Genomic DNA, 26,279 nt, shown 5'->3' on the forward strand with positions numbered 1-26,279 from the left:
TTCACCACTGAACGCTGTCCTGTCGTTCTACACAGACTCTGATCATTAGTTTTGAGTGCCAACATTTTCGGTAGGAATTAATGACAAATTATTTCCCATACATCAAAAAGCTTAACAGGAAAAGGGTGGCATGGTTTGCGCTAGTGGGACTTCAGGTTTTTGACAGAAACCTGCTCCTGCATGTCTGTGTGTTATTACCTCGTCATCCTCCAGGCGGCGCTGCGTCTCTGTCATGAATTTAATGTACTGGCTGGTGAGAGTCATCAGCTCACTGTAGCGGGTTCTCAGAGTAACATACTGAAAGAAATGCAGTGTATTTTTTTTATCAATTTCTCGCACTCTTTATAATAAATATTTAGTTCCCAGGATTATGTGTGTAAGAGCTGAGGTTCTTAATAACGGTTGGCACGCCCCGATTTGGAGAAACAGACAGGAGTACCAGCATGGGAGCAAAACAATGTACTGCTGTGGACAGGGCAGCAGAAAACCTATTTTAGACACCTATGAGAAAAAAAGTGTACACTATTTATCTAGAATCATTTTACTGCTTTACTTGGATGTTAGACTGCCCTTTCCGACAAAGAACCAAAACCTCACTTCATGCTCTCTTCAAAGGAAACAGACTCCATTGCTTTAAAACCTAAAACTTTATTATAATTGTTTGGTAACAGTTTCTTACTCATGGACACCATGCGGACAGTAGCAGCCAGGGATCAAACCACCAGCCTTGTGATTTATGGACAAGCGATTTTACCCACTGAGTCATAGGCGCCCAGAAACAATCATTTCTCCTCGCCAAACAAGCGAGTTGCTCGTCTACCTCTGCTTTGATTGGTTAGTTTGTTTGTCTTATTTTGTGACTGTGGTAATTTCAAACTAACCCTTTAAAAATACCAAACTATGGAGTCGAGGCAGCTGTAGACCAGCAACTCCTGGTCTAGAGCTGTTTTTGTCTCCCAGGAGTCTGGTGGCTTTAAAGACAGCATAGATGGATAAAACCGCTTCAGTTCCCCGTCTGAAAGGTCTGTATAACAGTAAGGTAAAGCGGTGAAAATATTCTAAATATACTGTAAACTTAAAACTGATATTGGGTTTTTTTTATGTCTAAAATACATTTAGCTGGTTCTCCTGTCTGTTTCAACAAACTGCTCTGCTGTAGGTAGCACACTGACTACAGATAAGTACTTCATAAATTCCCACTTCAAAACTTGAACTATCCCATTAAAGACATTTTTTATTGCAGAAAGATAAAAATGGTAGCAGGGATCCATACTCAACGTTGGTAACCAGCTGGATGTATGCAACATCATTGCTCTTCTCAGGTGATGTGTGATTAACTTACCTCTTGAATGATATCATCAGATGCACACTCCATTTTGGCTTTCTTTAAAGGAGATGCTATGGGATCCTGCAGGGCTTTGTAAGTCAAAATCTGGAGCTCGTAATCCTAAAAAAAGACGAGAATAATCTTGAGTCAAGCCAGAAAACAAACTTGTTGTAAAGCTTAAAGTAGCAGTACATACCTTGACTGAATCAATGTAGGCCTTTGCATTTTTCTGGCAATTTTCAATCTTGTCTTTGTTTTTCTCAATCTCTTCCAGGAGTTTCTGTAAGTATAAATGAAAACATAAAAAAACCAGCCACCAGAGGGCATCATGACCTTGCTTCCCTTTACCCCACACAACCCATTCCTTGCTTTTACAGTACCTTCTCCTCTGCCAGTTGTGCCTTGAGAGCCTTGCTGTCCCCGATGGGCACAGCTTGAATTTTATCCTGCCTCTGCCTCGCTTCTCCTAGCCAGTGGATGAGCCACTCGTAGCTTCCGTTGTAGGAGTTCATGTGGCGCCCGAGGAGGTCGAGCTCCCGCTTCCTCAGGTCCATCTGAGCGAACACGGCCTGCCAGCGATCCAGCAGGCCGTTGACCAGCTGACGGTAATGCTCCAGCTCGGCGTCCCGCTCGCTGTGGATCCTCGTCATCTTGTCGTTGACAACTGTTGCCTTCTTCAACTCGTCCTGCAGCCGGTCGAATACCACCTGGTCGGCCTCTGCTTCAACATGCATTGCCTATCAGAAAAAAATAATAAAGTCAGTACTTTTAATAAGAAAGCAATGCAGACCCATGTTTGAGTTTAATAATAGTATAACACAAAAAATGTACATTAATCTTCCAAAAAAGAGGAAATACCTTCAGCTGACTGCGCTGGTCCTCCACCTCTTTCTCCTCAGCTGGCACTTTGCTAACATCGCGCAGACGAGTCTCATAATTGTTCAGTGTGTCTTCTGCCTCTTTAGTGTTTCTGATCACGACATCAATATTCTTCAGCCTGAAATCAAAAAGGTTTCCACTTTTTAAAAAACACAACAAAATACCAGCTGGAAATTCACTGCAAAGCGCTCAGAGAGTCACAAAAGCCTCACTTGTCCAGGTAGACGGAGGAGAGACCGTAGACGTGGTCCATCTTCCTCAGCGTGAGGTCCAGTTCGGAGCGCAGCATCGGGCCGGAGCTGGTCTGCTGGGGAGACGCCAGGACCTCCTCTGTCTTCTCAGTGATGGAGTTCAAGTCTTTCTTTAAGCCCTCCAACTCAGACTGGACTTTCTGTCATTGAAAAATAGGGGGTTGGTTTAGAGAACTAATATTAAAGCCAATAATGTGTATATATAACCATTGTTTTGGCAGTAAAATCAAACAGTTAATTGGATATGTAACAGGATAACTTATGAGTTTCTGAAACACAACATAACTAAGATTATGAAGCACTGCTGAGCTTACAAACATTATGGGAATACTGTTCAATTTAGTTAAATCTCTTTGCTTCCTGACTTTGTGTTAATGTATAAAATCTCGGTTTGTCGTACTAATGTCCGTTAGTACCATTTGCTCTGCGGTCTTCAGGGCGCATGCTTTGAGCGGCTCCCTGTCCACAGGCTGGCGGAGACGTGTCATTGTTCGATTCTCACAGCCCTCCAGCCTCAGACGAAGGTCCTTGATCTTTGTCAGGTAGGTCTTACACACCGACTCGTCTTGCTCTCCTGGTTGGATTGGAAAAAAAGTATCGACATTATAAATTCACAGAGAACACAAACTCTGGAACAAATAAGCCTGTTGTTACTCCAAGTGCGATTGTGTGTAATGTACTTTAAAAACTTAAATAACTGAAACTACAGAGGTTTTAGTACGATTACAGTCTATGATTTGCAAAACTATCAATGTCACGTTGTGCACAATACATTTAATTCTTCATGCTTGATTGGTTCCACGTTGATTATTTGTCATATTGGTTAATTCATCAGTTAATTGATTTAATCATTCAGTGATAAAGATTGAAAATCAGCTGCCGTTAAACCCATGCAGAGACAAGAGTGCAACGATGAGTGAAGTTAGGAGGGATACCAGTATCAATGAGGATCATGAAGCTGATTGAGTTAATGAATGGGATGACACGCAACATGACAGCCCTCGGTACACACACACACACAACACACACACACACACACTACTGGTCAGCCAATCAAAAGCTCCTACTGCACATCTGTCTCTGTAACTGAAGCACCTTACCTGCTCTGGGTGGCACACAGCCTGTAATGTGAATCCAACAGTCAGCATACACTCAAATGACCATGACTGGATTTCAAAACAAAAGTCTGTGAAATGATTCGATGATAGAATATTTTTGTCCCACCAAAAACTAAATAAGTCAAGGTCAGGCCAGGTTTGAGTGATAGAAGAACCCCCAGTGGTTCATGAAATAGTAAACAGTACACACCTTGCTCCGCAGAGCTGACCATTGTGTTGTAGTGCTGGTTAGCTCTGTTGTAGTTGGACTCGACCTGCATGCGGTCCTCCGCCCCGAACATCTGGGAGTCCTGGCTGTCTCTCAGGAAGTCCTGGTAGTGCAGCTCCAGGTTCCTCAGTGCTAGACGATACTCCTCCACCCTCAGGGTCTTAAACTGAAAGGGTGCAGGTGAAGGGAGGGGAAGGGAAGATGGATATTAAATGCTCTCCTTTATTTAAATAAATTATTTACAGTATAATGACAAGTAGAATTGAACTAAGAATGTTTTAAGTACAATTGTTTTTGCCCTAAGTAGCGAGAGGAGAGTATAAACCAGACAAACCAAGGGAAATAATTTGAGTTAATTTAAAGTCAGATTTATGTTTACATGTATGTATGAAACAAAATGGAATTATTACTTATACTGCATTTCAAATAAGGTGAAACAATAACCCTGACCCTTCATCTGACAGTATGTCCAGTGTTGTTACCATGGTGATGTTCCAGGTCTTGATGATGTTGATGTCTCTCATCAGGTACTGCCAGGACAGCATGCTCTTCATGTCCACAAACATCGTCTGCCACATCATCTGCAGCCTCTGGAGGTTTCCGTCCAGTCTGAGGAGGGTTGATGGAGATTAGCGCTCTACGCCACACTGTGTGCATGTGAATTTAGATTTGAAGTAATCTAAGACAGTGACTCTCATCTCACCCGGCAACACTGTTCACGGCGTCCTTATTAATGGGTGGAACCAGGAAGCAGATCGACGGTACAGACGCCTCACTGCCTTTATCATTCAGCACCCTCCACTTGAAAGGCTCCGAGTTGTTCAACAGAGCGCACTCGTCTCCTCTGTGGACTGTGATCTGGAAGAAGGTCAATAAAGATGTCCATTACTGACTCAATCAACTACTTGATATTCCTTTAAATGTATTGGTGTTAACCAAGAAAATTACTTCACTTCATGAACCTGAACTGAATGTTGGACGCAGCTTTTGAACTCCTTGATATTCCATGAAGAATTTAGTATAATAAGAATAAGTATATTTAACATATTAAAGAATTGAATAGATTCTGAGAATATCAAAAAATATTTAACTGTATTAATGAGTTCAAAATAATAACTCCATGCAGTAAGGACGCCTACCTCCATCTGCTTGAAGTCGCAGACAGCCTGGACGGGCTGTTTGCCCTTTATTGCCGTAGCGGGGTTACGTGGCTTTAGCTGGACGATGGTCTTGGCCCTTCGCTTCAGGCCTTCCAGATGAGTTTTGAATTCAGTCAGTTGCTCTTTTTCATCCTGTGAAGAAATAATAAATGTATGTTTTATGTTACTCAATGCACAATTATTAGCATTTCCCACCACAGAGCTAAAGCATGATAACGCAACAGTGTCTTGATGTGTTTGGTAAGTAAACAACATAATGGTGAATGAACCCACAGCTGCGTCCTGCAGTAGATCTTCCAGCCGTGTGACTGTGATGGAGCGCTCACAGGTGTACTTCCTCTTCATTGCATCTTGCATCTTTTTGATCCTGTCCTCCGCCTCCTTCACATCAGAGAAAAACTAGACCAGAAAGAAAGTGGAAGAAGTTAAGCTGCAGCTTTGAAAACTCACCCTAAATACACCGGCAGCAACAGCAGGTCAAACAAAATGGCAACATGTGTACTGATGGACAGATGAGCAATGAAGAATACTTGTGCTTTGATTAAGTTAACTCTTATAAATAAACATCAAGGGACAGTTGATCCACAAACTAACGATACATATGTTCACTATTACCAGTAGTAGTAAGCGGAAAATGATGTATTTTTGATGTTGAGGGTGAACTGTCCCTTTAACTCTGTCTTGTGATGTAAGTTAGTAATCATACCTGGTAGTAGGCGGTGTTTTCTTTCAGGTGGGTTTCGACACAGCAGCACAACTGGAGGATCCAACTCCACTGAGTCTGCAGAGCCCCAGTGAAGGCCTGAGCGGGGAGAGTAGTGGGGGAGAACAGGTGTTTTGATTAGAGGGGAAAACACTCTGATTTAAAACTAACACAGTCAAAGGCTTTCATTTAAACATCAATTAGATGTGGTGTTTAGTACATTACATTACATTACATTACAGTCATTTAGCAGACGCTTTTATCCAAAGCGACTTACAGGAAGTGTATTCAACATAGGTATTCAAGAGAACTACTAGTCACCAGAAGTCATAAGTGCATCTCCTTTCTTAAACAAGCATCTAAAAGCATAAACCAGAGCAAAAGTATAGTGCAGAAGCAAATTACTACGAAAACAATAATTGCAACAATAGTAGTTAAGTGAGTCATTCTCCCTCTTAAATCTTCGTACCTCTACAGTCTTCCTGGCAGGGTGTCCGTCCCTCAGCAGTTTGTCTCCCGTGGCCTGAACAACGTTCATCTTCTTCTCCCTGAGCTCCAGATCTCTCATCAAACCCTGCTCGGAACCAACAACGATAGGAATCACATTACATTAATGGACACTGGAAAGCCCTGCTGGAAAACTTTATTAGAACGTTCCACTGTCACTCTACCGAGTAGTTGTCTTTCTTGGCTGTCATGTTGGTGTTTTTGTCACTCCAGTCGTAGTTGACCTCTTCCTCCTCTTTGTCGTTCAACCACATCAGCTCTTTGGTTGCTGCAATGACGAAGGCGTGGAGCTGGTCCAGGTAGTGCAGACGGGCCTTAGAGGCGTTCTGCAAGGGAGCAGATGACAAACTGTTATGTTGCCTTTTGAGGGACTGATCAGAAGAAACTGGACGGGAACAGAGAGCTAAAATGTGATATCATGGTAGATTTTCATGCTGCTTTGACTTCACTGAACCTCCATGAGATTAGCGTTGTAACAGCTCTGTCTCTACTAGGTGCTTAAGTTGAAAAATTAATCTCTTTACCCAGGTTCCCTTTTAGTGTATTTTTCATAACTTACCAGGAGCTTGCTGTACTGTAGCTCCAGTTTTCCCAGATACTCGCGATAGGCAGCTTTACTGGCAGGTGAGATCTGACTCTGGATCAGGAAGAGGCAAAAAGAAACATTCAAAAATAGGTCAGTCAAGATATTATGGTAATAAATTAGAAAGAAAACTGATTTTGTCTGTTCTGACAAGATCACTTTATTCTAGGAGGTAGCAGAAAAAAGTGTAAAAATGTATTTTTGACAAAATCCACATATAAAACGGGGAAGTGGAAGAATTGACAACTGCCCCCCCTCTTCTATTTTAGCCCTTAAAATATCCATGACTTTGTCTTTAAAATCAGTTATCATCATTGATGCTACCAGCTTGATAATTTGATTCAAATTACTTATAAATAACAAATTTATTTCGACTTTACGGATTCATCTGTGATGTTAGCCGTGATTCAGAGGTCTAGAAACAGGCTACTATTCTACACCCAAATACCCAATGTGATTATATAAAATATATCTCTGCTCATGTCAGCTGTTTGTACCTCATCCGCCTTCGCCCTCTCGATCTTGGAGCGGAACTCCTCCACAGACTGGTGCAGGCCACGGTGGCTGCCCAGCTGGGACTCGACGGTGGGCAGGTCGGAGCCCCACTCCCCGTCATCCACCCGGCGCTGGTTCTCCTCAACCCAGCCCAGCAGATCTTGGATGTAACGCATGGTGACATCATCCAGCTCAGGACGCACCCTCATGGGGGCCTGCTGCAGGGTGGTGACCTGGGCGGTGTGGATCTGAGTCATGGGGATCTGTGTGGTGGTCACACCGGACTTGAGGCGCAGGTTGTACTCGCTGCGGAGGTTCACCAGCCTCTCATGCAGACGATACACTCTAGAGCCAGAATAAGAATACAGAATGTAAATAATGAATTGATCAGTCAATACACAAAAATATAAATCTACAATATTTTATAATCGGTTCATCGAGAGAAAAAATACCAAATTAAGCTCCTCAACTTTAAGGTAGATATTTGTTCATTTTTATCTTCGGGCTCTAGACTTCAGTGACGTTTCATCAAATAAATAATTATTACAGTGCTGCAGGGATGATGTATTTTTGTAGCCCAACCCCGGAATCTATCATCACGCTGGTTCCCTCGTCAAAAAGCCGATTGGGTTTTTCCATTTGCTTTTGGATTATTGAATAAAAAATAAGCTTCATGGCAAAAACAAGTTTATGATAACACGCTTTGTTCAGCAAGATAATCTTCAGAAGTGAACACCACTTTTAGGATTTTTGAAGTGTAAATGCAATTGCCAAAAGTTAAAATCTAACATTAGGCTATAAACGAACTACATCACGGTTACATGAGCGCAAGTAACCACGAGGGTGTGAAAGCCGACTAGTCTGCATGCTGGCGTTTTGTAGTCTTATTTAGGGGTATTTACTGACATATTTTTTGTTGTAAAACAAAATCTCTGAGGCTTTTGTTAACCACAGACCTTATTTCATGCATCTAACCAAAAGCTCATTCAAAATAAATCATTGACTTTAAGACGAGGCAACTGGAAGTTCAAAAGAACGAACTCATTTTCAGATAGGACTGATTCCTGCAGCACTCTATTGGGTAATAATAAAAAAATATATATCAGATTAATTGATAATGAGAATAATTATTAGTTGCCGCCCTGGTGTCAAAGGTTGGACATTTTAAATGTTGCAAAGTTTGATTTTTGCACCTGCGATACATCTGCTCAGCCTGAAGGTGGCGTCCATCTTTGAGCAGCTGAACATCGTTGAAGAGGAAGCGGATCATTCCTTCTGCTTTGTCCAGATCTGCATCCATCTCTGCAGTGTGCTGAGCAGGTCTCCCTGAGCTCAGCATCCTCACGTCCTGCAGCACAGAGACAAACAAAGTTACAGCACTGCACATGGCTCTAAACTTTAGAGCCATGTGCAGTGCATCGATACTGTTTTAGCAGGACCCTTTAGAGTCTAAAGGGTCCTGCTAAAACAGTATCGATGTGGTGCGTCCTAAATGTTTGCGTCTCACCGTTTGCAGCAGAGTCTCCACCTGGTTGAGCTGCTCCTCACACACCCCCGACTCCATCTGGACCTTACTGACGACCCTCTGAAGTCGCTCCAGCCTGCAGAGGGAGAGGGGGAGGTCAAAGGTCAAAAAGCACATTAAATAAGGTAGACTAACTGACAGTCAAAAAAGCCTCCACGGTACTTTCTAGCATTCTGTCTGATGTCAATTAATAAAGTAAAAACTATCTGTTGGCAAATTAAAATTAGAATAGTAAAAAAAAAAAAAAAAGCACTCACTCCGTCTTCCGGTGGAATAAATACTTTAACTCGTATCCCTGATGCATGAACGCCATTGTAGAGCCCTGTGTGTCCACTAAATTAGAGTTGATGTTTTTTAAAAACTCTCTTCAGCACTTTCTCCAGTCGTGGAAGAACAAAAAGCAAAGCAACGCCCTGACAACCTTGTGATTAACAAGTTTACGACTATCAGATGACCATCTTATTTTTTTTGTGAGATTTATGCCGTGGCGAGGGCTCAGTTGTCATGTGTTTGCCCTAATACCATTTTTTTCCTACCATCCCACAAAGCCAACCCAGTTTCAATTTATTGCCAAAGTGGACTTTTTCATAAGGAAATGAGTCATCGTCATGGTCACACAGTAGCCAGTTGATGATTCATTTCTGATCTTCACTTCTTAATATTTTGTGGGTTTGTTTTATTTTTAAATGTGGAGTTTGCTTTGGCAACAGAGCATGTGATGAGGTTTAGAACGTGGTCTACTCACCTCTCAAATTCGGTCCTGAGGAGACGCTCTCTCTCTAGTATGGCGATGTGCAGACGACCCCATTCCTTCTCCACATCAAAGGGATGGTAACCTGGCGGCACTTTGACGTGACCTGCCTGAACAGCACCCTGCAAGATAAAAAGTAGATTAGGGCTGCAACCAACCATAATCTTCATTATTAAGTAATATCACTATTATTTCCCGATTAATGGTGTTCAAATTTCAGAAAAAATAAAATAAAAATCACAAAACCCAAGTTAACAAATTCAAATTTGTTGTTTTGTCCAACTGTTGGCAAAAAACTGTTGGCACAGTTTAGTGGCTGAAACTAGTGAAATCTTGACATTTTTGTTTGAACAATGACAGCAACTATTAATCAATTATCAGCACAGTTGTGGATGAATTATCTGTCAATAGATTAATCGAGTAATCGATTGATTATTTCAGCTCTAAAACAGATCAAGTAAACTGAAGCTAAATTTGCGTTACGATTCTCTCAAGCCTAGCTGAGGAAACTCACCTCAAAAGACTTGAAGATGTGTTTGGAGCGGTTCTTGTCTGCCTCTTTGGCAGGAAGCTCGGTTTCCTTAAACTTCAGAAACTGACGCCAAAGAACCTGCAGATCAGAAAAGGGATTGATAAATGTATCGTCATCTTCATCATCAATGGTTTATTAGTTGAAACACTTTCTTTCAGACTCAAGGCCCGGATCCACTCACCTCAATCTCCTCATAGCTGTTGGGGAACTTCCTCTCCTCAAAGACCAGGATGTGGTGTCTGATCCACTGCAGCAGCATGGTGACCAGCTCGTAATACTCCTGCCAGCGAAGCTCCAGCTCCTGAAGCACAGATACAGAAAGAGATTCAAATTCAATTTTTTTTATTAGTCATTGTTCATTTTTTGGGCCATTTCTGCTTTGATTTGACGAAGGACAGATTGGGAATGAGGGAGAAAGAGGGCTGTGTAACATAAAACAAAGGTTCCACAGCCAGATTTGAACCCATGACCTTGCAGTTATATGGCGAGTACCCACTCAGCTACCAAAGCTCTCTTATTACACTGATTTTCTAAAGTTGCTGATGTTGTGACACGGCTTTTACTAAACTCATCCTATCTTTGAAAAAGGATTATAAACTGAAAGCTTTTAGTTCTTTATAAAGGCTTATAAGCTTACTATGATTTTCTTCTAACTTCAACCAACTTTATGGTTTCATGGTGATGATTCTGATAGCAATATTTTAAGGTAATTTGTAGTCCTCAAGGACTATGAGCCTATCCACAACAAATCTCTACTTTTGTATTTCACAGTGCATAGTTTTTTTTACCACAGAAATGTCAATTTCTGCTGATTTCAAATGCTGCTAAAAACAAGCACACCAATAAAATAATGACTTTTGCTCATGTGTTCAATAGATTTTCTCGGACGTCATTGTCATCCTGTTCACACCGTCACACAGGAATATGGATATTGATCTTGCAAATTAGTGTCCTCTTTGATGAAGAAAGGAAAGATTATAAAGACAACAAACATAAAGGCAACATCTGGTGAGGTAGTTGAATTTTTTTGTGATGGTGATGGGCTACAAAAAAGGGGAAATCCTGTGGCACGCATAGGTGCATGCCAGCTGGCAAGAAAGAGAGCTTTTTGACCACAGGAAAAATGTTTTGAAAGGCTAAACGCCAATAAATATGGATTTAGGCAGAACAATTTGTTAGATAAAACATGTGAATTTTGGAATGGATTTACAAATCAAGACAATACATTTTGACTTTGGGACTCACTGAATTGTGCCAATGACTGAGTGTTGTGTTACTGTGCAAGAGAGAGAGAGAGAGAGAAGGAGGAGGCTTTCAGGTATTCGGTAGCCTACAGCCCTAATAAAGTTATTATCAGCAATGGAGGAATTTGAGATCACTGTCTTTGCTTGAGAGTTTCATGTAGCCCTGGAGGTATTATAAGCTTACCATTAGGCCTTGTAGTGGCCATGTATCACATAATAATAAACCAATAGGCTACATATGATTCAGTCGAGTCATGAATGATGAAAACCAGTGCAATGAGGCTCAGAATTTACACTTGTTACAATAAAATGTTTTATAGGAAATGCAACCACATTGTTACTTTCCTGCACAGTCTTGCACACTAATGAGCCCGTCTCCCCGTGTAGAGTTCAGTGTTGTAGTTTCCCTGTGTAGAAAGGCCTTTTCACCCAATTGCTTCAATGATCTTGGACCCTTGTTATTATTGTCATTATCTCTGCCATGAGATTATGTATTTGGTCATGTGTGTACATGTATGCATGCATGACTATCGTTTAGCAAATGACAAACTGAACTGAGCTCGGACTACAACAGAGCGTGTCATCTCATGTCTGTAGGAGAAGTGGGAGTTAGCTGTTAGCAGCTGTGTCCTGCAGGGTGTTTTGCTTTCCGAGCTAACAGCTAACAGAGCTAGACACACAGAATGACCGACAGTTTTCTGCTCAGAGGAAGCGTAAAACTTTACACAGTGAACTGTGGTTAAGCTGCTGGGAGCCGGTGCAGACAACTGCATAGATTAATATGAGAAAGCAGATTTGCACACTACTGAGTGCAGTTTTCTAGTTTAAACCGCTACAATCATTGTGAAATGCTCTGAATAAGACATTGCTTGTCTCTGCTGTAAAATATCTTTATAGTGTTCTGAGAGATGATCTGATGATGAGGAAGAGGAGACTCACATTGGCTTTGACACCGTCCTGAACATCTGGTACCCTGGGCATGGCGTCGTACAGAGAGGAGACGTATGTGATGAGGGATTTCTCATCTGGATGGGGCACATCCACATCTGTAGATAGGAGGTAGAGAAAGGATTTTTTTTTTTTGTGAATTTGAATAGAGTGAAGCTGAAGACACAAAATGCACCCAAGCTCAGATATTCCCTGAGTAAAGCATTCAGGATTCTCTCACCCTCAGGGTCTAGCAGTCGGGTGACGCCCAGGTCTCTCTCTGCCACGCTGAAGGCCTGCTCCAGATTCTCCTGGTTGCTCTGTCGGTACACTTGACTCATGTCGATCAGAGTGGGCCTGTGGACGGCAAGCAGCCAGAAAGAACAGTGAGTGCAAATTGGTGGTTAGGCTGTTATTACTGTCAATCAAGACGAAATAACCCTTAATCATGTGTATATACTCATTAATTACCTTTGGACATTTCTCTAACTTCTGTGTTTTTGCAATGTCATTATTTTTTTCACCTGACTGCCATAATTCCATATTGACAGCTGTCAGATAAAAAAAATGTTTTTGTTGCTGTAGGTTTGATCATGAGTAGTGCATCTTTCCTGATACCAGAGAGGGCAAGCAAAAACAAGAGTCCTCACTGCCAGAGATGCTTAAAATCCCCCCATCATTTTATACACAAAGATGACTATGACAGGTTGCCTTTGAGTGAACTTTGCCAGGAGGATAACTGCGCTCTAATAAAATGTAGCCACAAGCTCAGAGCACAGGACATAAAAGCACATCTCATTCCCACAAATAGCAAAGAGAAAGATAACTTTCAGGACACAGAATGTGGAGTAAATTCTGCACATTTAAGATCAGTTTGAAAAAACATTCGTACGCTTGCACGACTTTCTGGATGTAGTATTCTCTGGGTGCCCGGTGTGGTTCTTGCTCCAGGTAGCAGGCCTGTCTGTAGGACAGTCTGTCCCCGCCCAGGTGGATAACGTGAGGCTGTGATCCCGATTCGTGCTCCTCGCTCTGGGAGACTCGACTGGAGCGAGCCCCGGGGCTGGTGGAGCCTCGTCCCGAGTCAAAAGAGTTCTCGGTGGGGATGTCCTCGCACAGCATGACCACCCGGTCCTCCAGGTCACTGACGGAGCCCGCTGTGCTGCTGGAGGCACTGTTCAGACGCCTCTTTGAGTGAAACTTCCTCTTTAGCTTCATCATTGTAGCAACGGTCAAGTTTTGCGGCAGATCCAAGTGAGTGGGGTCAAAATTTAAGCTTTTTATAGCAAAAAATAAAAGTTATGAAAAAAATAACAATGATTTCATTCTGGCTCAAGTCCACTGGTAATTCCTTAATATATCCAATTCTCTTCTTATTGTGAGTTTTTGGTCAGACTTCTGTTTAAGCCAATCATCGCAGTGACTCCTCGCTGCAGCCGTTAAATCTCTGCATGTCCTGCTCTTCCTCCACCAAGAAAGAATCTACGGTGGAGCAGTCAGCGTACTTGTGTTTTGCTACAACCTGCAGAGCCTCCAGTGAGCATACCCCCAAGGCAACCTTTTCTCAAATGAGTATGATACACCCACATGTCAAAAGAAAACGCTCTTTCTTCTCACCGAACTATGCCAACTCAGCTTGTTGATGTTTTTTTTGTGTTGTGTGGTGAGCCATCCTGCAGGGCTTGTTTTTCTGCGAAAGCACAAAGTGGTGCTCCACCCAAAATATATGGTTTGAGTATAAAACGGTCCCTGCTGTAGGCCTAAAGGGTGATGGTAAACTTTGTAGTTTCTTTATTGAGCTGGACAGCAGCTGTGGTCAGCAGGATAAAGTATTAAATCATCTATAAAAGCTTTTCAAACTTCAAATAAAAATATTTTTCTTCTGCTGTCGATATATACACCTAAATACATTCAGAAACAGTCATATTTTTAACTAAATATGAGGGAAACTGCAAATCTGATGGAAGCAGTTTACTCAGTCACCGGAGAGATTTGTGGTCAGAAGCCCTCCAGTGACAATGAATCAATGAAACGTATTGAACGAATGAGCTGTGGTATTTATCTTGACGTTTGATTTACAATAGCTGATCCACATTTTGTCCTGACAAGTCAGGTGTGCTGCTGTAAAACTCAAATAAGATTTTGGCATTCCTGAGTCTGTACAAGTGAAATATGAAAAAGGTCAGAGAAGATTTTTGAACGACGTGGAAATTTCATGTCCGACGGTGTTACAAGATGCCAAGTCCAGGCAAGCTTTTCTCATTAAAAAATGTTTCTGCATGGTTTGAAAAAAGGCTTCAGGGCAATAAGTCGCCATGGCATCTTTTCTTAGATAATCCTTTTGTGTCACTATTATTATACAGGTAGTAATAGTCACATGTTTTTGCTCCTTTTTGCAATGTTTTGGTGCGGTTTATTGAATGTATGTTAAATTCCAAGGTCTGTCTTTCTAGGCCTGTCCCACTTAACTTACCCTTTTTATCCAAGAGTCTGTAAAGTTTGACTCAAACTCCTAAACCTGGTACTCTAAACCTCCGGCTACTGAGGATCCGTGTCTCACCTGTGTTTGTGTATGATGGCATTGAAGAGCTTGCCGTCCCTCCAACTGGTGGTGAAGTTGTCGCAGCGCAGGCCCTGGTATCCCTCCACCATCCTCTGGGACCAGAGCAGCAGCTTCTCCTTGGCCGTCATGTCGTCGGACTGGCCGTTCACCTGAATGTCTGAGATCTGAAGGAGGAGAAGGTGCAAATAGTCAGAGCACGTAGACTTCCATTTCATTTCTTTAAAGAAAACCTATTGGACACTGGAACTCTTTTGAGCTGTTTTTTGGGGATGGTTGCACTTACAAGTTTTGATGATGTTTAGCTCTGGATCCTTTTGAGTTTGAATGCACTTATTTTAAGTCACTTTAGACAGAGGTAACTTCCTATTGAGTATAAAGAGTTTCCTAGTTATTACTCTAAAGCTTCAACCAATACTGTTATATTTATTAAAAGTAAACTTTAAATTAGTTTTATTCATCTTGGCATCAGCTTTCCTTTTCTTTGATATTCCTATAATGAAGGAGATTGAAATGTTGGTTGAAGGCTTATTTTCCAGTTTGCCCGCTGATTTCTTCCAGACTTGAGATGAGTCACATTTGAAAGCTCAAATAAAAACCTACACTTTTACTTGGAGGGCAAAAGAAACCCTAAACTCACTGTTTGGGAGATAAACACAAAAGGATTGATAATAATCCAGCAAAACAGAAATCATAAGAGTGAAAAATCATTGGTCTTACAAAGCTATTTTGTTCCAAACAGAAACTCTTATTAAACACTTTGGATGCTGTATATGAATGTTGGGCTGTGTACCAGAACCTCCACAGGCAGATTCCTCACAAGTCACAAGAACACTTGTGAGGAATCTGTCACAAGAGTCACAAGAACACACTACTGAAAAAAACCCTCAACACTGTATCTTTCTTTGCATGAAATATGACAAGACTACAAATAAACCACAGGTTTAATCAAACCAGATGTTCTCCAAGATTAATCCTAGCGCTGTGTTGACCCTGAGGGACTTAAAATGAATTTGAATATTAAAATTTCCGCTTGCTGCATTTATTTTGCATGAATCCATCATCCAGTAGTTGCTGCCCGTCTATCATCAGATGTACCAACTGAAAAGTTCTTGGTGCTTGTTTTTGGTGTGCTTGACGTACCAGATGGGCGGGGGCTCTCTACAAAACTAGACACAAGTCGTAAAAAGTCGCAACAATCACAGGAAAACTTCTGAAAGCGAACTCCGTATGTTTGATATTTGATTAGTCTTGATGCATAAAAACTCCACCGACTTCGGTCTCCGTTCAGTTCTACAAAGAAATATTTGAAACTTTGTGTCTGTGTGTCCCTACTTTTAGATTGTTTTACCCACATATAAATCCTGACAAACAACCAAAAGTGAGGTAAATCTGCTGTATGTTCTCTGCACATTATGCATGAAGTGAAGGTTGCACTTCCAGTCCTGATGAATGTTAGTCTCTTCCTGGAACAAAATGCGGTTTTATTACCACAATATACTATATTCAGTGTTTTTAGGTATGAAGATGAGTCATAGCAGAACTAGCAATTTCACTTACAGGCCCTTTTTCTTTTTCAGGAAAGGGTGGAGGAGGGAAAAAAGAAGGCATCTCTTCCTTCTGCTATTTTCCCTTCAGAAGGGAAACCCCGGTGTTACAGTGTGTACGTGGGCACAGAGTGACTCAGAAGCTGAAACAGGACCTCCGCCCTCGCAGCCTCTTTTTAAAAGTGTCGAGAGAATATCCGCTACTTCTCTGTCACAAGGCAGACCCATTATTTATACTGGTGTGTTAGTAAACTGGGATCTGCACCTGGGGAGCTCAGGAGAAATATACCATTGTTTGTGATGACTTACATGTTCCAAAACAAAGAGTTTATGGGTTTGTTATTGAAGAAATATTACCTTCCTGATGACTAAGTGCATCCACAATGACATTTTGGTTTGTTTTTCTTACTTATGTTCATATGGATATCAGAGAAAAGTTCACTTTTATAACACAGGCAACAAATCATTTCTTGTTTCCACTGCAGCTTTTGAGTCATGCCCAGCTTTCTCATGGGAATCACTGAGTCACACGAGACGGGGAAAAGAATCCCACATCCCAACGTAACCATCATACCCATCAAAGAATCTCCATGTACTCCCACTGTTTATTTTCCCCCCAAAAAATCTACAAAACCATCTGCTAAATGAATATCCAAACACACTTCTTCTTAATCAGGAACACATCTGCCCATTGACGAATTTTTTCCTCCAACGTTGCCTTTGCTGTTATTGTTTGTATAAGCATTTGATACTGTTAATGTTTGAATGAAACAATTAGATGTAATGGTAACCTACAGATATGCACAGCACTATAGATAGGAGTAAAAAAAAAAAAAAAAAAGGCTCTGAAACTGAAGTGTGAACATCCTTCTTTAAAAATGAATGAATAGCTAAATATCCCAGTGTTTAGTCTGGGTCCACTCAAGGACAGGAGAAGCGGTGGTGGTTGTATAAAAGAGCCTAAGTGCTGCCAAATGTTCAATAAAGTCCATTTGGAAATGATTGGCTGTTGGACTCGGCTGTACTATAACTGCTGTGTCAACATTAGGAGAAATCGAGGCTGATGATTGAACCCCCGAAGAGGGAATGGCACTCTGATTTTCCTTACTGGGGCGCAGAGGCAAACTAATCACACAGTAATGAAAGTAAACGGTATGAAAGACACAGTACTCATGCCATGGAAGAATCTGATCTGAAGCAATTTATGTGCAGTCTAAAAGATAAACACCACATCCTGTGAGCTGGCTGTTCCAAACAGGGCTCAGTCAGGTTACTTTGAATACATGCAAAGGGCAATTTAAATAATGACTGACTGAGTTTTTGTGTCCAGAAGCTTCTCTCAAGTCTCCGAATTTAACTTCACTGTTATAATGACAGTAAATAAGGGCTGTACCGGTTTGTGTATTTGCACAGAAAGCGCTGCAGTATTTATGAAGATGCATTTAATACAGAAACAAAGTTCACATGCCTAAATTCTGTCCGGAGACCTTTAGCCTAACGCTGTTGGTAGTGTATGCTGAGGTTAGCAAAACAAGAGGACATAAGAGATGCTTTTAAGTTTTATAACCTATCGTGAACTGGTGCCAATCTGTAAAGTGTTTGTTCAGTGTTTGCATGTCTTTGACACCTGCACCACTGTCACTTTGAAATAAATGTTTTCCCCCCTGCTGTACTGATCTTACACCGCCCCTTGATTCCTAAACTGTGTATGAACCAAACAGTGACATCTGTGGTCCTTTACACCCCTACAGTAAATCATAGCAAAATTACAAGTGTCCTACATACCTGGAAGTGAAGGATGATGGTCCATATCAGCCCCAGTGTCAGCTTGGGGTTTCCATCTGCAATGTCGTCATTCCTGATGTTGACCAGTTTGACCTGAAAAGGTGCAGTTTTCAGGTTACCGTGAAAAGTTGAAACAAAGAAACAGAACTCAAAAAGGAGGAAAACAGAAACATTTAAATGCTCTTTTTACGTAAATGTGCTTTAAAAATGTCATGGTCTACTGACCTGTCTGCGTTTGAGAAAGTCCAGGGCGATCTGTACATTCTGCAGCTTGTGGAAGCGCATCCGTCCTTTCTCCCGCGGCTGCAAGAGACGAGAGGACATTAAAGTGTGATGAATGATCAACAAACAGCAAGGCCCCGTGACTGAGGAACAGGTGTTTGAGTGTCCAGCAACACCTTTTGTGCTTAAAACAAAAAATCTACTCTACCGGAATAAAAATATCATCACAGTCATGGTCTGAACATAAAATTCAAATACAGCAAATTTGAAATGCGATTCAAATTCTGCGTGATCGTGATCAAAGCGTTTGGTCAGACCTTCGACCAGATCTGACCCTAAATGACACCAGAAATGCATTCGAACAAACCAGCCAGCATGTCTGCAGGTGAGAGCATGTTGATGAATGATACACGGTCAGAGTGATTCCCCCGGTCATCCTTCACAATCCCCATTTTCTATTAGTCCTGCAATCAACTTTTTCCTGCACCTTTGTTCTGAAACACTTTTTACATCCTATACTGTCTTTGATTTGAACTGCGGCTCAGTCCAATGGAGCACTATCTTTGATTTCTGAGTTACCTGGAAGTGTCGGCCATGACATGCATCGGTGCTGCACGTTTTAAGCCGGTAAGAAGCTATGTAAACATATCAGCTCGCATGTGATGGAATTTTTGCTTTTGCTTTCAATGCAGTGAAGGAACACAATACTTGACAATTGTATAGGAGCATGCCAGCGGTGGCTTGTATGTTTAAATTCAGAGGATAAAAAAAAGAAAGATTGATATCATATATTTAACCAGCAGAGACAAGAAATTTATTTGAGATAAGTCATAACAGAGTTCACTGATTCAGCATTGTTTCTATTTTTTTTTTTATCATCCTGTCCTGGTGATGCAGATGCATGCAGGACTATTTCGTTAATAATCTCCATGTTGGTGCATTCAGGGGTAATCCACTGATGAAAAGCTGTTGCTTCATGAACCCTTTGGTCATAAAATTAAACCAACACGACAAATCATAAAAAGGATCATGTGAACATTGTTTTTTCGGGTTTTTTTGCATCAAATTCTAAATTCTAGGATGTACGGTATGGTCCTTTAAGTATTTTCTTTTCAATGTTACGCTCTTCACTTCCTAAATATATTTGAGGTGTAACTTTTAAATTAGCAATAACTGTAGAAATGATTCCACTACCAGCTCTACTTGAACTTCCTGTCTCCTCAAATGACTCCTGATAAGATGGAGGGAGACGATGTGGACACAGAAAGGGGACAATACAGGGAGTGTGACTGTAATCATGCACAACCCAGCAGCCACCTCGGGTGGTGACGCATGCCACGCCCGACGCCCACAGTCCAGGCGCCACTCACCAACCGCACGTTCCTCACAACGTCGCGTTCCCTCGGCTACCGCAGCAAGAGCATCGCAAGAAAGGAAGGCGGAGGCATAAGGGGAAGAGGTCAGGGCAAAGGTCAGCAGGAATAAGTAAAGGAAAATAAACCAGGGGTCAAACAAGTCAGTGCAGAAAGGTTACGAGATGGAAGCAAAGAATGAAAATTAGTATCTTACGGCTACATCACCAGATGGTGTGTTCCCAAGAAAACAGCTACGGTAAGTAAAGTAAAAGAAGAGTGCGCATAACCTCAGCATGTTCTGAAATGTCCAAAAACCTCCACAGAATCAAAGTCAACACATGCACGAGTGGAGACAAGAAACCCGGCACGATAACATTTGACTCAGAAAAACATATAAAGCGGTTTATGCTACAGCGGACTGGACAGTAGGACAAATACAGCAGCAAAATTAAGTCAGTGGGACAATAAGACAGGTTTGGACAAAACAGGGGGTTACAGCAGAAGCAGATGTCCTAATAGCTAAAGGTCAAAGGTCACCAAAGCTCACCAGTGTCTCTCCGGAGAGCACCTCCAGCAGGGAGATAAGGTTGTGTCCATCTCTGAGGTCCTCATACAGGTCAGTGATATGTCTCTGGGTCTGCGGAGAGAAGACAGGAGGCAAAGGTTAGTGATGTAATATTGATCCATACATTGAGTCTCTCATGATGTCAGCGTCAGCGGTGAGCTACAGCCTTTGTGTTCACACATAATATAAGCAAAAACGGCTGATCACCTCAACACAAATAGTGGATGGGATTAGACTAGGCACAGACATTTGTGACTGAATCCTGTAATGTCACATAAAAAATTAAAAAAGCAACGTAAAGGGAAAGTTGGATTTTTTGAAGTAGGGTTGTATGAGGTACTTGTCTATAGTCAGTGTTTCCTACAGTAGATTGAGTTTGCAATGTACTTCTTTGGACGGGGTAGCAGCAAAACGTACACAAAAACACTAATTTAACCTTGCAGAACACAAAAGTTGCTGGTCTACATCAAACAGTTTGTGTTATTCTGCAACTTTGGCGTTTCAATAGGTTAGTTCCATTCACCAAGGTCCCACAATAATACAAACTAACTGACTGAGGCAGCAGTAGACCAGTAACTTCTGTCTTTGTCAAAGGAGTCCACTGGCTTTGAAGAGAGCATAAATAGATAATACAGGTTTAGTTGGACGGTGGAAAGGACTGTGACTGCAAGGTAAAGCAGTGAAAAGGATCTAAATATAGCGTACACTTAAAACTGTTGTTGATATTTTTAGGAAGCTAAATATGTTTTGCTGTTGCTCCAGTCCACAGCAGTACATTACTTTGCTCCTGTGCTGCTGGTACTCATGTCTGTTTCTCCAAACAGGGGGCGTGCCGCCCGCCATTAGTGTAGATAATACACTGACTATGGATGAGTTCCTCAGAGAACCCGAATTCAAAACGATTCCTTTAACAGAAAGGATGATGCACAGCAACAACTGTCTGCCTTCTGCAGTGACAACTGCGTCCACATTTTGGGGTTCTTTTTAAAATATATATATATATTTTCATAGTAATTTTTCATCATGGAAAGGAAATGATAAAATGGTAAACAAACACCCAGTTGCCCACTAGATTAAGCTGCTTACTCTGTGAAAACCACGGTGAGTAGTAAAATGTTGGTTAAATCCCTCATTCCATAGAAAAGGCGTGTACATAAGTGTTGTAAGTACGATATGACAAAGTTGAACCAAAGTTCAGTAAAGCAAGATCTAATAGATGTTTTCAAAGGGTTTTGGGGTAAATTTGTTTATGTTTGCCTTAATTTTCTCTTCCACACAGGTTTAGTAAATCTTGGGGTTTGTTTGGAAACTCTTTGATCAGTTTAAGCTAATTTCCATTCATACTCTTGGACATGGGGATGTTGCTGTGTCCCCTAATCACAGCAATAAGGTCGATCATCAGAATATTATGTCAAGGATATCAAAACTATTAAAAAAGAACCAGGTTGCAATAAAGTTATATTTTTAACTGTTGTAAATGGAGTTAAAGGACATGAAAAGACACGTTGCACTGCAGAAAAGGCTCCTACAGGAGTTAAAAAAGAAGCTAATTGTTAAAATGAAGGAAAAAAAAGTTTCTGGGATTAGAAGCTAAAGAGTTTAGGTAATTTATGGGAGTGAGAGAGAGTAGAGATGTAAACACAGACATGCAGGCAGAAATTAATGGATGTCCACTCAGCACTCTGCTCACTGACAGCACCTACCTCTGCCTTCCAGTGCTGATGGGAAAAGGATGGGAGGACAGGATGAAGGATGGAAAGAAGAAACAGTTTGATGAGAGAAGGTATAAAACTGCAGGCACTCGTGAGGGAATAGAACAGATGAAAGACAAGCAGGAAGACGCTGGTTTGATATGACACAAAGACAGTTTTCCTGTTTGTATTTTTATGGTTTGATTTAGCTGGTCCCATCCAAAACTTTCTACAACAATTTTTTCAGTATTGTTTTTATGAATGTCATATGTTTCTGGTCTTCATTAATGTAGGATTCACAAAACTTAATAAAACACAGAGTTACGACTGGTTTTAATTCTCTGTAATCTGAAGAGATGTAAGACACGTTGCAGTAGAGACAGCTGTCAAATGTAAATGGAGCGTTCCTGTCCTCATAGTTTAATCCCATGATCCCGCTCAGGCTCTTTTGGACCCAAATCTGATGGATTTCCAGACAAAGAAACGAGGACTTTGGGTTGTCTCGGACAGAGCCCTGTGTCACAGGACGCACGCGGAGGACAGCAGACATTCCTCACAGCCGCAGACCTTTATTCTGCACCTGACTACATAGATCAGGAGGTTGCATGTTACTCATAGGAAGTGCTTCCATGGGCCAGAACGCTTGGGTATTGCCTTACAGTATCATGGCTGCAATATATTTAGCCCCCCCCCCCCCACACACACACACACACACACACACACACACACACACTCACACACACACACACACACCCAAACCCACATTCAGAGTTTAGTCGTGGAGGTTCCTGTTCCCCTGCAGAGGCCTGAAAAAGCCGCCCCGACGGTCTGGAGCCCAGATGTAACAACCTGACCGAGCACGGCCCACAAAGCTGCCGCTCCTAAAGTGAGACCAGGTGTCCGTGACTCACTCCCTCGCATGCATACAGTTAACACAAAGTTGTTTAATGCTATTTATTTTTTACAACTTTTCCAAAGAGTTTTGCTTGTTTTGAAGAGAGATGTAGGGAATCTAAATTGGATTTTACTTCGTAGTTCTGTTTCCAGTTTATCTGTTGTTGCTTTCAGGCAACTTTTTACAGCTCTTAGACTCAGTTAGAGCAGACAGCCCATTACCTCCTGAGGAAACACTGGAATTTAAATTAAATCTCAGCAACCTTTTGGGTAATTTAAGAACAGCTGAAGTCCTTCTGTTTACCAGGAAGAATTCGTTCAGTTACAAGCTGACGTGAACAGTTTATTAACTCAACAAATGTACATTTGTATAACAACAAGTATTGTATAAGTGAGTGTTGCTGAAGACGGATGTTACCTTCATCAGGTGCTTGTTGACCCATTTTGTGAAAGTCTTTTTCTGAACTCGGTCGCGTTCATCTGGGGAAAGACAGATCACACAGAAGCTCAGTTTAATCAGATGTTACAATGCAAAAGTTTTTGCACGTTTTACCCTGTTAACTACATCCATTAATGGTGATAATTTTTTACAAAACACTTCCATTAATGTCAGCATGCTATGAAGATAATCTTACAGAGACATTAAATTCACTATTTGTATTGGCTGTTTCATGACTTAGGGGGCTGCTCAGGAAAAAAACACCCAATATGTCAATAATGTATGATGTGAATTTGGTCATTTTACAAAAATTTCCACCAAAATTAAAATATCTTATAACCAATGCCACAACTTAAAATGCTTACGGATAGTGATTAGCTATCAAGTAAGTTATAATGAAATGAATGGAAATCAAGGGCTGTCGAGAGGTATTCAGACTATAGAGCAATGATTCCTAAACATATGGGTGTTTACCTTCTTCAGAGGGAGCAATGCCTACATGTTTCCCCTCATCAAAAGGCTGCATATGTCTACCAGTTTAAAGCAGTGAGCCAAAGGGTAATGTTTACTTCTCATGGATTAAGTCTAATGGTTTTAAGAGGCCTGAGGCAGTCAAATAAAGCAGAAAGTCATTTTTAAAAAAAAAATGTTTCCCATCCTTTATCATCTCACAAAAATATCCCTTTGTGACCTCACAGAGAGGTCCTGACCAACTAGTTGGGAACCACTGCTGTAGAAGAGGGCTGGCGCCAAACATAATGAGCTAAAACATCCAAAACCACAGTAATGCTCTTACATCTGATGAGACCCCTCCAGGGAAACATCTCTGAGATTAAAAAAAAGAGTCTGATAAATATTTGTTCTCCCAAAAGTCCCGGAACCAGAACGTTGAACATGAGACTGCACTAGTTGCTTCAGGCGACACAGAAAGTGACTCCACTGAACTCCCTCTTACGGTGGTTTCAAATCCATCCATCAACACAAAGGAAATAAAAGGTGTCACACTTGTCAGGAGAGATGTGTAATTTACAGCTGACATCCCTCAGATTAGTACCTCTGCAGGAACATGTTTCAACTTGCAAGCCTGGTGCTGTTTTGGTTTTGATTTCACTGTCTGATAATAACAAACAGGCCTCTTGCATTCCAGCAGGTATTGTATATCTTGTGTAATGTTTTACCTAACTCTTTATTCTAAACCAACCACCACAGGAACACTTTCACTTCTTCACAGTGGAGCTTCAATGCGTGATGAGGGTGGTTGTCAAACACAGAGTCTGCCTCTGAATTAAAGTGATTAGGGACCTAATCTGAAGAAACAGTGAAACCATTATGATTCTTATGAGTCACACAGCTTGATCACATTATCTGGATGGACTGAAGTGATCAGAGGAAGAGGGAACAGAGAAAGCTAAGAAGGCGACATCCCGTGGTGCCAACGCCCATGTCAGGGTGGCAGTATGTCGCTGACTCACAGACACTCTGGTGACTGTTTAACAGTCTAACCAGAGAAGTGAAATTAAAAAAACCTCAGAAACACAGAAATTCCTTAAGTTAATAATAAGTTCTGTAGAAAACAAATCTGCTGACATGTCAGCTGTTATTCCGGCTGCTCAGGACACTGTTGTTCATGATCAAGGTCGGACAACATTCCAAATGAGCAATAAAAGCAAACTTTACCCGATCCCTCTAACAAATAACATGTTTGCTGGGCTGACATTTGTAGCCCCAGAGCGGCAGGCCGAGCTGTGGATGTCTCCTTTCATCCGCTCAGTCAAATAAACTTTAAAAGATGAGGTGAGCGATAACGAGTCTCCTGAAAGAACATTTATTGTTTGTTCATCGCGGCATGGCTGGGACGAATCCCCCATTTATGAATAATGCTGCTGTTATGTGGAGCGCCACACGGAGAGGAGACAATCTCTTTATGATTTAGTTTCTGGCACTAGAAAAACATGTCTGGTTAATGCATCTGATAACTGGATTAAAGACAATGCTTGGCAGAGGGTTTTGAACGTCTTCAACTAAATAAAAAAATTCAGTTCTTCTGTCTTTCTGATAGGCAGCCTGTCTTCTGAGCTGCATTGAACCTAAAGAGTAATATGAAAGCCAGTCCTGCCAGATATCTTCACTGCTTAGTCGATCTTAGGTCTCAAAATGGGTGTCAGCTCGGTTGACCAATAAAAAGAGGAAACGCCATGACACATGAAGGGGCGTGGCCGTTTGATTCAAGAGATTGCAGAAGACCACCTCAGGGTAGACCAGCGTAGATAATACTATTCAGACATTAAACTACAGTTACACCAGTTCTTCTTAGAATACCAAAGAATTTCAACAAGGTTACTAAACAACAACAACAACAACAACAACAACAACAACAACAACAACAACAACTATGCCTGTACAACTGAGACAATGTAAAGATGACTCTACCTTTCCTGTGGTCCATGGACTTGAGCATCCCCTGATAGTGGGACTCCTCTATGAAGACCCCGTCGCTACCCACACTGTCAGAGGAGTAGTTTCTGAATCTCCTCTCCATCGCCATGCCAACTCTTATCTCAGTGATCAACAACAAAGCAGCAGGTAGAGAGACGACGTTGTCTGCTTTATGAGACTACTTCTTCTTGCCTGAGACTCTGCTTCAGTGTTGTATCCTGTTGTTAAGTGGGAGTGTTCAGGCCACTGATTCGGTTCTTACTCCCTTTTTTTTCCCTCCCTGTGCATGTCTCCCACCAGCCCTTTCAAAATGCCTGCCTGCGGGCTACAATGTCAGAAGCTGTCGTTCAACACACACGCAGTGATGTGTGGAAGGAGAGGGAAAATTCCCTCCCTCCCCGGCCCAGCCCCATTATGTACCGCACACCCCGACCCCACCCACAGAACCACACCTCACCAGAGACCCTCACTGAGCACCCCACCAAGACAGACCCCTGCACTGATTACATCAAATGCACAGATATGTAGATCTTCCTTTACATCTGTGTGTCTCTAAGTTTACTTTACAGTTTCAC

The 26,279-nt window shown here is 41.6% G+C and overlaps 1 protein-coding gene across 1 annotated transcript in view; it reads right to left on the reverse strand.

Annotated features, from left to right (window-relative positions):
• The window catches only part of pleca (plectin a), a 51,042-nt gene that overhangs the window by 13,552 nt on the left and 11,211 nt on the right, over window positions 1-26,279 (reverse strand). Inside the window, exons 2-30 of the mRNA XM_054605682.1 lie at window positions 23,248-23,309; window positions 20,227-20,316; window positions 18,328-18,405; window positions 18,103-18,195; window positions 14,771-14,937; window positions 12,452-12,567; window positions 12,223-12,329; window positions 10,221-10,340; window positions 10,022-10,117; window positions 9,502-9,629; window positions 8,739-8,832; window positions 8,425-8,579; window positions 7,234-7,576; window positions 6,713-6,790; window positions 6,318-6,479; window positions 6,116-6,220; window positions 5,650-5,745; window positions 5,217-5,342; window positions 4,923-5,075; window positions 4,487-4,641; window positions 4,266-4,392; window positions 3,766-3,949; window positions 2,874-3,031; window positions 2,419-2,597; window positions 2,186-2,324; window positions 1,708-2,064; window positions 1,524-1,607; window positions 1,343-1,447; window positions 199-297 (exon numbers count right to left, since the gene is read on the reverse strand). Coding sequence (XP_054461657.1) covers window positions 199-297; window positions 1,343-1,447; window positions 1,524-1,607; window positions 1,708-2,064; window positions 2,186-2,324; window positions 2,419-2,597; window positions 2,874-3,031; window positions 3,766-3,949; window positions 4,266-4,392; window positions 4,487-4,641; window positions 4,923-5,075; window positions 5,217-5,342; window positions 5,650-5,745; window positions 6,116-6,220; window positions 6,318-6,479; window positions 6,713-6,790; window positions 7,234-7,576; window positions 8,425-8,579; window positions 8,739-8,832; window positions 9,502-9,629; window positions 10,022-10,117; window positions 10,221-10,340; window positions 12,223-12,329; window positions 12,452-12,567; window positions 14,771-14,937; window positions 18,103-18,195; window positions 18,328-18,405; window positions 20,227-20,316; window positions 23,248-23,309 — 3,956 coding nt within the window. The remainder of the gene's footprint in view (window positions 1-198; window positions 298-1,342; window positions 1,448-1,523; window positions 1,608-1,707; window positions 2,065-2,185; window positions 2,325-2,418; window positions 2,598-2,873; window positions 3,032-3,765; window positions 3,950-4,265; window positions 4,393-4,486; window positions 4,642-4,922; window positions 5,076-5,216; window positions 5,343-5,649; window positions 5,746-6,115; window positions 6,221-6,317; window positions 6,480-6,712; window positions 6,791-7,233; window positions 7,577-8,424; window positions 8,580-8,738; window positions 8,833-9,501; window positions 9,630-10,021; window positions 10,118-10,220; window positions 10,341-12,222; window positions 12,330-12,451; window positions 12,568-14,770; window positions 14,938-18,102; window positions 18,196-18,327; window positions 18,406-20,226; window positions 20,317-23,247; window positions 23,310-26,279) is intronic.

Source organism: Anoplopoma fimbria, chromosome 10 (genome assembly GCF_027596085.1).
Source record: "Anoplopoma fimbria isolate UVic2021 breed Golden Eagle Sablefish chromosome 10, Afim_UVic_2022, whole genome shotgun sequence".
NCBI classification, from domain to species: Eukaryota; Metazoa; Chordata; class Actinopteri; order Perciformes; family Anoplopomatidae; genus Anoplopoma; species Anoplopoma fimbria.